This window comes from Cydia amplana, chromosome 9 (assembly GCF_948474715.1).
Source record: "Cydia amplana chromosome 9, ilCydAmpl1.1, whole genome shotgun sequence".
NCBI classification, from domain to species: Eukaryota; Metazoa; Arthropoda; class Insecta; order Lepidoptera; family Tortricidae; genus Cydia; species Cydia amplana.
In genome coordinates, this window is record NC_086077.1 from 2,334,636 (window position 1) to 2,347,313 (window position 12,678).

The 12,678-nt window shown below is 38.0% G+C and overlaps 1 protein-coding gene across 1 annotated transcript in view; it reads right to left on the reverse strand.

The window, feature by feature from the left end:
- LOC134650893 (uncharacterized) overlaps positions 1-12,678 on the reverse strand; it is a 46,867-nt gene that overhangs the window by 17,033 nt on the left and 17,156 nt on the right. Inside the window, exon 2 of the mRNA XM_063505830.1 lies at positions 6,674-6,791. Coding sequence (XP_063361900.1) covers positions 6,674-6,791 — 118 coding nt within the window. The remainder of the gene's footprint in view (positions 1-6,673; positions 6,792-12,678) is intronic.

A 12,678-nucleotide genomic window follows, 5' to 3' on the forward strand; every position in this document is an offset into this window, starting at 1 on the left:
AGAAACCTCAACTAACTACAATAGGTCTACGACTTATCTCAGCCTGTTGGTAAAGATGTTGGAGAAATTGACTGTCCAGGAAGTGTCGGGATTTTTAGAGTTATGGCCGGACTCTTGTCAGGATATTCTATTTATTCATTACATTACGGATGGCAACCCTATCCGTAAATTAATGAACGCTATATCGTCTTACCTACTTAACGGTTAAAGACCGTCATTACTTGACTTACGCACTTTCGCTGTGTTCGGAGTGAAGTGCACAAGCAGTTTTAATTGTCAATTGCGATTTTTAAGTAATATTACTTGTGTAAGGTAGTTTTCAGAAAATAGTGTACTCAAATTAGCACGAGCTGTTAAGAAAAAGTAATCACTGTCAGTTCTGTGACGATAATTTTGCATCTAATTTCAACAAAACCTTGGTTTTGGTGCTCCTTTTTACACGACTGCCCAAAAAAAGGAGTGTATTGTTTTCAGCGTTCATGTTTGTGGGTATGTAAGTTTCTTTGTTCCACCCTAGCAGCTAAATGCCTGAACCGATTTAGATGTATGATATATCATTAGAATCCTTACGTCATCCCGGGTGACATAGGCTATATGACGTCATTAAAAAAAACAATATGGCGGACTAAATACGACATATTGCGCAACTTTAAGAAAAAAATATCTTGCAAGCCCGTCGAGTAGGGCATCAAAATGAAGCGCTTTGAAAGACGATCAATAATATATATACAATATGAGGGTTTCAGTCTAATTTCGAGAAAGTAAGAGTTCATAAAATATGTTTAGAAAAGCTAATCTCATAAAACCAAATATTATCATATTGTTGGGATATTAAAAGGAAGTGGTTTGACCGCTGATCATAAAAGAAATAATTATACATAGGTATTATATTAATCATATTTTACTTGTTTTGAAACCAAGCCAATATGTTCTAACTTGCGCTAAGGGAATAGAAAAGTGTAAATAAGATCTTTGTAAAGAGTCTGAGATTGTAGAGTCCGTCTTCAGTTATAACTTATAACTCTGCACCGACTTTGACGGAACAAAGTGTGACCGAAGGCAGGCGTGGCTCTCTCCGCGATTTCGTCGCTTTGCTACAGGTAGCTAAAAGTACATCCGTTCCACACCAATATTGGGGAAAACCATAATGGCTCCTCTACACGATGGGCCAGCGTCGGCCACTCCAAGGGACGCATTTATGCGTTAGAGGGAGCAAGTGATATTGCTACCTCATTCTACCGTATGGCTGCGTCCCTTGGAGTGGCCGGCGTTGGCCTATCGTGTAGAGGAGCCATAAGCCGCGCGTGGCGCTGTTGCCACCTAGCGGCCATATCTGTGCTGATCGTAACAGACGCGTTTTGTTAGAGAGTGAGTCTTCTGTACCTAGTACTATTATTTATTCTGTGCCGTAGGCCGAGCTCCACGTAGGGATGACGGCCCGGAGCATACGACAGATGTGCGTTTCCTGCAACATCCCCAAGTATTTAAATTGCAAAGTTCGAAAGCCGAGCTCCGCGTTAGGGTTGAAGGCCCAGAGCATAAGACAGGCTCGGTGCGCGCTTCCAAATTCCCCAAGTATATAAATTACGAAGGCCGAGCTCCGCGTAGGGGGCAAAGACTGGGAGCTTAAGACAGATGGGCTCTTCCTGCAACTTCCCCGAGTATTCAAATTGCAAAGGTCGAAAGCCGAGCTCCGCGTATGATTGAAGGCCCGGAGCATAAGACAGGCTCGGTGCGCGCTTCCAAATTTATCAAGAATATTAATCACGCAGGCCGAGCTCCGCGGAGGGCCGAAGGCCCGGAGCGTAAGAAAGGTGCACGCTATCTGTAGCTTCCCCAATAATTTTAATTGCGAAGGCCGAAGGCCGAGCTTCGCGTAGGGCCGAAGGCCCGGGGCGTAAGAAAGGTGCACGCTCTCTGCAGCTTCTCCAAGTATCTTAATTGCGAAGGCCGAAGGCCGAGCTTCGCGTAGGGCCGAAGGCCCGGAGCGTAAGAAAGGTCCACGATTTCTGCAGCTTCCCCAAGTTTCTTAATTGCGAAGGCCGAAGGCCGAGCCTCGCCTAGGGCCGAAGACCCGGAGTGTAAGAAAGGTTCACGGTTTTTGCAGCTTCCCCAAGTACCTTAATTGCGAAGGCCGAAGGCCGAACTTCGCGTAGGGCCGAAGGCCCGGAGCGTAAGAAAGGTGCACGTTTTCTGTAGCTTCCCCAAGTTCGTTAATCGCGAAGGCCGAAGGCCGAGCTTCGCGTAGGGCCGAAGGCCCGGAGCGTAAGAAAGTTCCATGCTTTCTGCAGCTTCTCCATGTATCTGAATTGCGAAGGCCAAAGGCCGAACTTCGCGTAGGGCCGAAGGCCCGGAGCGTAAGAAAGGTGCACGCTTTCTGCAGCTTCCCCAAGTATCTTAATTGCGAAGGCCGAAAGCCAACCAATAGGAAATAATTATGTATTTCCAGAGATATTAAGCGATAGCACTTTTCAATACGTCTGGTTTTTTGGGTCCGAACTATTTAGGTTTTTAAGCACGTTTTATGCTAACATATCAAAGATCAACATGATGAAAGCTCCTTGAAGCAACTAACTTGCCTTAAATCATAAAAAATGTGGTTGGTTTTTGTATAGTCACTAAAATGTATAAAATAAAATAAATTAATTAAAAATTAAAAAACACGACTGCAGTTTAAAAGCGAACTGAAAAGCTAAAAATAATTTTTATTTATGTTAGCTACTCAACTTCATAAATATAAAATAGAATATAAGTGTTCAGTCAGGGTCATAAACAGCAAACAGAAAAGTTTAAGCTCATTTAGGATAGTGACTGTACCTGTATATTTTATTTCGATTGCAGTCGGGAACCTGTGAATGGGAAAATTTCAATATATCAAGGTTCCCGACTGCAATCGAAATAAAATATACAGGTACAGTCACTATCCTAAATGAGCTTAAACTTTTCCGTTTGCTGTTTATGACCCTGACTGAACACTTATATTCTATTTTATATTTATGAAGTTGAGTAGCTAACATAAATATAAATTATTTTTAGCTTTTCAGTTCGCTTTTAAACTGCAGTCGTGTTTTTTAATTTTTAATTAATTTATTTTTCAGAAACTAAAAGCGACATTACAATGTAAAAAAGGCAAAAATTTAATTAAATAAAAATGAACTGTCATAGGGACCATCATTCGACGCTAGATGACGTAAGTATAATTAAAGCATTGACTTGTAATATACTGGCGACCCGCCCCGGCTTCGCACGGGTTAACAAATTATTTGAAATTATACATAAACCTTCCTCTTGAATCACTCTATCTATTAAAATAACCGCATCAAAATCCGGTGCGTAGTTTTAAAGATGCATACATAGGGACAGACAGACAGGGGGAAGCGACTTTGTTTTATACTATGTACTGAAACTGCATAAAGGTAGTCCCTAAGGATCTTTGCAATATATCCATTCACGCGCTGCCCGCATTCAATAATTAATTACGTACCTGCGGTTATCACCGGGTAACGTTTTTGGGGTTTTCTCCCACGGTACGGCTTGCGGTACGCGATCGATACACAAGAACCTTTTACCCCATTAATTGTAGATTCTACGAGCAATTTAATTTAAATTCTTAAATTATTACATTATGGTATGTACCTACCACTATCAAGTTGTAACACTTTTATAAGTTTGTGATATTTTTACATATAGATAATACGAATATTGACTGATTATACATATGTATAGGTAAAGACTGTTAAAAATTATGAAGTATTCAATGTAGGTACGCCATAACGCCATTATCATCGTGATTGGCGTTGCTTGTCACGCCTTAAACATAAATTGCTGAACAAATGTTGGTCAGGTTGAGGAGTGCAGCTAACTGCAGCCTACAGTTAAATATTTTGCTCCTATTACAGACCACACCAGGTATAACAGGTAATACAGTACCCACTAAAATCACACTTCGATTCATTAATACGATATTATAATGTCATTGTAAACTGCAGCTGCAATATTGTTATCAAGCGCTATTACGAATCAATTAACTGCAATCAAATACGGAACATGCATAATTTGAACAATGTGTGCTCACAAAAGTTTACATTATTGCAAAGGAAGACGTAATTTTAAAACGTAAATGTGCTAAACACTGAAGTGATAGCATTAGTTCACCACACCAGCTCAAAAAGCTCTCTTTATCCTTCAAAAACTGCTGAGAAAGTTGCATTTTATCCACAAGAGTGCCAAATTTGATGCTAATTTTGGGTTGATTCCCCATAGGCTGGGGACCTAAAAATGGGAGAGAAGTATGCAAATATTACCTGCGGCGGAAGCACAATCGCATTTTTATCGCTTGTCACCATGCCTGTCACATTCTAACAAGTAAGTATGTAAGACAGGCGATAAAAATGGTTTCCCACTTGGCTTCCGCTAAGAATTATAAATATTTCTCGTAATTTAGTCATGTCTACGTATACGTTCACGCTGCTAAAATCACAATTTGATACGTCGGTCGCTGTTGTAAATGCATTGCATCAACAGTTTTATTTTCAGGAGCTATTCATCGATTATCTGCAATTAAATGCATGCATATTTAATTCAGCAATCTGTGCTCCAGCTCAGTGTATTTACAGAGCAATTTGTTTGCAGCACAGTTGAGTAACTTGAAACCCGGCTACATTCACGGCTACAGAATATACCTACAGTCAAAGATTTAGTTTTCGTACCATTTCGTACATTGGCACAGTGACAATCAATGTCAAAGTTGATAGGGACCTCATACTATTGTTAGTTGACAAGGTACGAAATGGTACTGGGGGAATGGCACCCACTTTTCAGCCAGGGCCTACCGGGAAACACGAAAATAAACGAAAATCACTATGACTAAACTCACAAATCGATAAGTACCTACCTACGTATTTTTTCATCATCGTCATCATCAACTCCTAGCCGTTTTCAGTCACAGCGACTGCGTTCTACCGCTGAGAGCGTCGCTGGTGCGCTCTCAGGTGACTAACGTAGCCAATCTTTGCAGCAAATGTGCGGCCACACTCGCTGCAGGTCAGCAGTAGTCACTCTACTAGTTAGCACCCTTCCGACGTACGTATTTAAGCTGCTATTGTTCCAACAATTTTATTTTCATGTACTTCAGTCTATTTACAAAGCAATTTATTCACCGCGTTGAGTAAGTTGATCTAGCCGATACCGCTGCAGATATCTTGGAAGCGGCGGATTTCATAAAGTGTCGGTTGCGGGTTGCGGGAACTGCAGTTAGAACGCTATCATTTTCCTTGCAGGCGTTCGTGTGGAGATACGGATTTTGTTTCAAGTCTACGAGTATATAATGTAAGTTTTATATAGGTATTTAAAAATGGTCATTTGTAGGATAGTGATTTGTGGATCCCCGAGCTTTAAACCTTTTTTATCGAGCTAATTTAACCTTTTACCCCCTTATTGATAAAACTTTAGGTGCCTGATGTGCCTGATTTAGTTAAATTATGTTTCATCCCTTTCTTACAAATACATAAGTCAGTGTCAGATCATCAAACGCGCTACAAACGATTATTAGCTAATTGAGGTTTGTAACGCGTTTAGGAATAAGGGGGTTAAGATTTGTCTTGTTGTGATAGCCTCCTAAGGCCCAAGGTCCTACCTATAGTACCTATTCAGTTCGATGTGATTTAAACCATGTTCAATTGGAACAGAGTCGCTTTTGCTTTGTTTCTTTCAATTTTCATACAACGCAAAATCAACTCTATTTCCTATTTAGGTTCAAATTTCAGTGGCAAATTGGATGTTACGTTTGTATGGCTAGGCCTTAGGAGGATATACTGTTTAAAAAAATCATTACGTAGATACGTTTCAAGGTTTCTTTCATAAGTCAATAAAAATCTGTAAGCTTTCAATAAATACTTACTACATTATAACAGAATTATATGTAAAGATAAATACTCCTACGGTTAATCTCTCCAAGGGTCAAAATGAAATAAATCGCTTAAGCTAACGCTAAAGATCGGTTTTTCTAGGATAGCGGTGCCGTCATATAGCGGCCGTCTTCATACTAAATAATACGGCTATATGGATGTCGTAGTATTTGTATGGAGACGATCGCTATATGACGGCACCGTTTTCGGAGGAAACCAAAGCATAACACATGCATCCAATTAATTAATTAGCATGTATCCAATAAGCCAATATTACACAATATTAGAGAAACGTTTAGTGTAAAAATTCAATAGAAACGTACAATTTTGCGTTAGTCCCCTCTTAATATACAACTGAAGTCTCACATTGCATTAACCTCCTGAGACCCAGAAGCATTTGTTTTGTTTTTGAATTTGGAACCCTTTAGTTACAATGAAAGTTCAAAATATTTTTTGGTATACGTACAAAAATTTGTACGCAGGGACGTAGGAGGGTTAATATAGGTTATGAATGTATTTAAAATAAATTATTTTACAACATGCATGAAATAAAGCACCAGAAGATTAACAGAGAAACGTAGACAGCAGTTATTTTTAGACACAATTTCTTTTTTAAAACCCGTATCAAATTATAAAGAGTAGGTGATTTGATTGTGACGTCACATGCTAGTGTTTCATATAAATTGCATAGTAGCAAAATCGTTTTGACAGTTCGAAAAAAGAAACTGATTTGACTAGTCGTCAAATAGCCTATTGCAATAACTTACATGCAACTCTTGTCTAGTTCTTCTCTAGTTAAGGCGAAGGAGATCTCCGGCGAGTTTAGCACAGGCAGGTCCATGGCGCATCGCTGCAGCATGTCTTTGTTGCAGTTCTCATTGGCTCCTGTGGGCAAAAAAGGTAACATTTTAATTAAAAAGTCACATAAGAAATATGTCGAGATTCTGAACGTACCTAAATAAATACCTACCTCCTATCACTTCCTACTTCCTATTAAGAGCGCGGCCAAAATAGCGCAACATGCATAGTTTATTTCAGTATAAATATCTATATAGTAGAAATAAGCCTAATAAAACTCTAAAAAAGTCGTTCAGAAAGTACAGTCACCACACGGGATTGTCATGCCGTTTAGGGTTCTTGCCAAATTGGAAATTCTATAGCGTAAGTATTGAATATCCAATTTAGCTAGGACCCTAAATGGAGCAACAATTACGGAGCGTGATGGTACAGTCACCTGCAATAATATGTTACACAACGAAGGCCGCTAAAATATCTGACAAGATCTTATTTGTAGAGCCATAAGATAGAGGGTCATATATTTTTGCGGCCTTCGAAGAGTAACATATTATTGCAGGTGACTGTACATAGTTCTAGTGGAAAACCAGAGAAGGACGATTCTATTTTAACAAATTGTTATGGTTTTGACACGACCTTGACGATCGGCTTGGCGATTAGCACACAAACATCTCACGCACGACTTTCACTTCATTTGGCGTGACCGATCTACAAGGTCGTATCAAAATCAGATCAAATCCGTATCAATTTTTTAATTCTGAATCAGGCTCGTGAAGGCCAAATTTAAAACAATACATCAATCCAAATTAATTTTCTCTAGTTATGAAAAAACTGTTTACATAAGTACATAACGCAAAATGCGCATTAGAGCGCACTCGGCAAACATGTAAACAAAACAATCAAACACTGCAAGCGTCAACCCTACCATCTTATTACAAAAAGTCATATGTAATTAGGGTTACCAGAAACAAATTTTGAATTCCCTGAGAAAATTCCTGATTTGCGAATATTTGTCCTGACACTCATGTCTAGCCGCCGGGGCGAAGGGGGGCGATTACGAAAGTTATTGATGCTGCCCCACCTGTGTCATTTTCCACCCGTGCTTTTTTACACTTTTTCTCTTATTTATTACTAGCGACTCGCCCCGGCTTCGCACGGGTTAACAAATTATACAAGAACCTTCCTCTTGAATCACTCTATCTATTAAAACCGCATCAAAATCCGTTGCGTAGTTTTAAAGATCTAAGCATACATATAGACAGACAGCGGCTTTGTTTTATACTATGTAGTGACTTAGGTTCGAAAGAGAAATAAAATGAAAGTTTAAAAAAGGGGAGTGATGTAGAATCTCATAAGGACATACGTCCTTTTTGTTTAGGACCACTTATGAGACCTATATATGACTTTCGTATGACGCGCACTGCTTCAAATGAATTTGCGTGGGCACATCTCCCGGAGGTGGGGCAAATACTATTATTAGGTACCTAGTTAAGAAGATCTTTGGTTCTAAATATCTGAGCTACTTATATGGTTGTTCGATTTAATTTTAATTCTCGAATATATATATAAAGATGAGAAAGTTGTATAATCTAGGGGCATTTTAGGACCCCGTTGTTTAATTAACATAGACCTTTGAGCCAGGTACGCTCCAGGACGGGTTATTTTAGATTTAATTTTATAATATTCATGGATGAAATTGTATGTAGATTGTATTTTTGAGCCAGGTACGATCCAGGACGGGTTAATTTAGATTTAATTTTATAATATTGATGGATGAAATTGTATGTAGATTGTATTTGTAATTAATTGCTTATTTACTTCTTAGTTTTTAGGTAGGTATGTATTTTTTTTTTAAGAAAAATAATTTTTAATGAAATAAATAAATTAACAGGTAAATGTACATTAATCAATAAATAAACTAACTTAACTAAATTAAAACTAAAAACTAATACTAAATAAAATTAAAATAAATCTAAAAAGTTGGACCCCTTTGGCATGGTGCCGAAGACGCTGGCAGCATTTCCCCGCTGTATAGCGAGGCTAATACACTGCGCGAGAAAGCTGCCAGCTCTTCGGTCACCAGTGAGGTCGATCAATCTTTTTGCCAGCTCTTTAAAAAGTTGTAGGGCACTAGGACCTAGGATTTATTATTAGTTGTATAATTTTTTACTCTGTATTTCTGTGTTTTTGACCTGTGTAATGAAAAAAACAAATAGCATTAACCTTTAAGTGTAACACATCTGCATATTTTTCGACATTTTATGAAATATGTAACTATGATATAATGTTATAAGGACATTCGCCGTTTTAATATTGGAAAATATGACTTTCGTATGACGCTGACAGCTTTATTCGGGTGGGCACGTCTCCAGATGATTTCTGGAGGTGGGGCAAATACGAGTATTTACGCAGTATCGTTAATTTCAAGGTTAATTTAAAAATAGCTTTTTAGTAAAAAGTTTATAAAGAATGTCTTCAAATGAAACTCAAGACAGTTAAGTATACATACACTTTTAATACTAACAAAAAATTTAGGAATAAAAATATTTTGGGAAATAATTTGGTTGACTGACCTAGGGGCGTTTTAGGACCCCATTGTTTAATTAACATTTAAATGAAACACATCTGCATATTTTTAGACATTTTATTAAACATGTACGTATGATTTAACTACTAAACGCTATATGTATGTCGTTTACTCAAGTAAAATATACTGCTTATACATTGAATCCAGGGCACCGGGTGCTCGGACCCCGACCGTTCTAGTGTAAGCAATTGCGATGTCACATAGGTACTAACAAAAAACAAAGTTAAATTCCAGAAGCAAGGGAATATGTCTGCAAAAGGTAAACCTACGAAACAACAAGGAGCTAGCTAAGAACACTTATCGCCATTATTAACCTTCTGAAAACAAACAAGCTACGTGTTTTTAACTAGATAAGTCAATGTAAACTAAGTAAACTAAATTGTAAAAGATCACGTTCTTATCAAGAACAATCATGGTGTTGATGAATGTTTCGTATTTCTCGAGTCAGGCGATCATTCTTTATCGCTTTACCAAGTATTTGTCTCAAGTGGACCAATATAAGCGTGAACCTGGAACAAGCATAACTGTTAGGGACCTTGATACCAGTTAGACTGGTTATCCCAGACGTTCTAGTTGCTCGTGCGTTCGAGGAAACTCAACGAACTCAAACTCAGTCATTTATCCAAGATTTTCGAAAGGCAGTTTGTAGAGGCTCTCTTTAGTCTTCAAAGTTGCATTTTAGCCACTAGAGTGGCAAAACGATTTTTTCTTTGTCTTACACTAGTACTAGCACCCAAAAGACATGGATGTGTATAGTTTTCCTGGTTCTTACTGACTGACAAATTGGTTTGACCAACTATAAATCCCTTTGAGCGACTTTGCGCCCTTGTAAAAAATGTATTTTCTACTCGTATAGTCATTACATTACAGATACAGATCTCCCAAGAGTCCCAAGGTAACAACTTCGCGAGCATTTACTGCACACGATAACAAGAATAACCAAGCGCCGGCGCAGCCGGTCAGCTGTCACACAGCGCGCACGCGCGATCAGCTGTTCACACACACGTGATCACATCGCGGAGATCTGCGGAGTTATCTGAGGATATGCGTGAACTTGCGCGATTTATAACGGGTTCGCTGGGGTCGTAAAACTTGTGAATGTCAGACGTGGGCTCCCCATTTCATCAGAAAAGTGACAAATAAATTAGTTATACATTTTTAGGTCTAACTAGCATTATTTAACTGGTTGTTAGCGGCCGTCATGCTGATGATGATGATGTTAAATTAAATGTACCTATGCAAAACACATTCACATTACAATGGTGGTTTAATAATAAATTAACTTGGTCTTAAAATTACTCACTCATTTTTATTACTTATCGATTATTTTATATCGCTTGCAGATTGGGACCTAAATACGAGTTATCTGTATCTGCGATATATGCAGCAACAACGATCCGATAACATTTACGATTTATTGGTGTCGGGCATTTTTATAACCGCTATCAGTAAATATGTATGTCTAATCTTGATTGCTAGAAACAATTCCTTGTGGCGAGTAATCTAATTACATTTGATAATCACGGGTTCAAAATAGGTCTTACGAAGTTATCAGATAGGTAATTTACACATTTAAAAACCCACAAAATTCTAAATTCTAAAAATCATATTATAGTGTCATGAAAAATAAAAACAATAACAAATGCCTCGATAAACATTACATTATAATAATTTTAAAATAAATAATGAATAAAATATAGCAGAGATGTGTAGTCTCTATGGTTAATACATGATACATTACATTTGGAGATGTAAAAGGTCCCCAATGTCAGAGTAAGAAATTCTAATACTATTTGAAACGTGAAACTACTTAAATACGTGTATAATATATGTGAAATGCGGAATGTGCTATAATATCTTGGCCTCGAATAATCGCCAACATCGTGTGTGTCCTGTTAAACAGGTAGTTATTTTTAACAGTGCCGTTCTAAGAACCATACATTCCGTCATGGTGGGGAGCCGAGCCCACCTCACGGCGCGCTGCCATTGGTTGGCTAACATCGTACGATGTTTTAGCATGTGTGAGAGGCGCTTGCGTTGGCATGGAGGAGTCATTGCAATCGCTTGCCGAATCCTATGGCTTCCACGAAGCACTATAAGTGCGTTCTGCTTTATAGCATAGTCGTTATAAAGCTAGAGGTCATATAAGAGTGGTGAGCGTGAATTTTATTCAAATGGGAATACTCAAGGCACACATTGTCATCCAATCGAAGCATGATCGAGGGCCAATTCGATCTTGTAGATATAGAACCGCCAATTAACTGTGGAATTGTTAAGATGCCTTAGAAGTCTTGCCTTGACACGCGGTCGACTCAATAATCGTAGTTTATTGATGACTGATTGTAAACAATTATTTTTTGCAGTGTAATTAGTTTTGGTCCACTCGTTAACAACTTGCGTAGCGTAGGAATAAGTTGCCTGTAAACAAATAAACTCAAACTGAGTTTAACAATTTCTAGAGTTAGACCAAGATAAGTCTGCAACGATTGTAATAGCACACGCAGACCACGCAGTGCAAGTGTTAGTTATATATGTTCGTCATAATTTCATAGAAGTTTGTCGTTTAAAATAACACACAGATATACTTACCTAACCTGTTAATAATGCTTCCTCGTTAAGTAATAACTTTGTAGTGTTCACTGAAGGTTTTACAAGAATGATTCCATTCACACTCATGGTCAGTGATGCATACCTATTGGCAACTCTATTTACAAGTAGTAACGAATACAGACGCCAGTTGTTTCACCGATTACTATGTAGATAATTATCCCGTTAATCCACTTACTTCCATTTAGAATTAAGACGCTCATTAGTGACTTAATCTGTTTGTTTTGAAACATTTGGATCGCGGTATTCCCCGCTGCTCATTTAAAATTTATCAATCCAGTAAGGGATTATTTTTTTGCGATTGCAGTTCGAAACATTCTCCAAATTATTTTCCTGATCAAGTGCACCTTGACACCAAAATTATTTTCATTTCCCCGAACTTTCATTTAACTTCAAAATTCGCACAAAAGCAAGTATACATACCTACTTGCTTTGTTACGTTGTATACTTACGTTGTATAATAAATTGGCCTAAATGCAATTTTAGCCATAGGTACCTAGTTTATCTGGGATATAGAAAGATTAGAAAGAAACAAGGTTTAGAGTTTCGGTAAGCTCTGAAATTGTGTAACTCGTAGGTACCATTTTGAAAAATATTGTCGTATTTAATTCACTAAGTAACTCCAAATCGTTTATGATAAAAAATATCAGGTTCAGTAATAAAAAAAAATATAATAACGTGAAGGTTGCGACAGTCAGTAATATACGTACTACTATATGTAACTAAATATGTAGGTGTAGGACTGTAGGTAGACCGCATGGACTTGCGCCAATATTTACAACT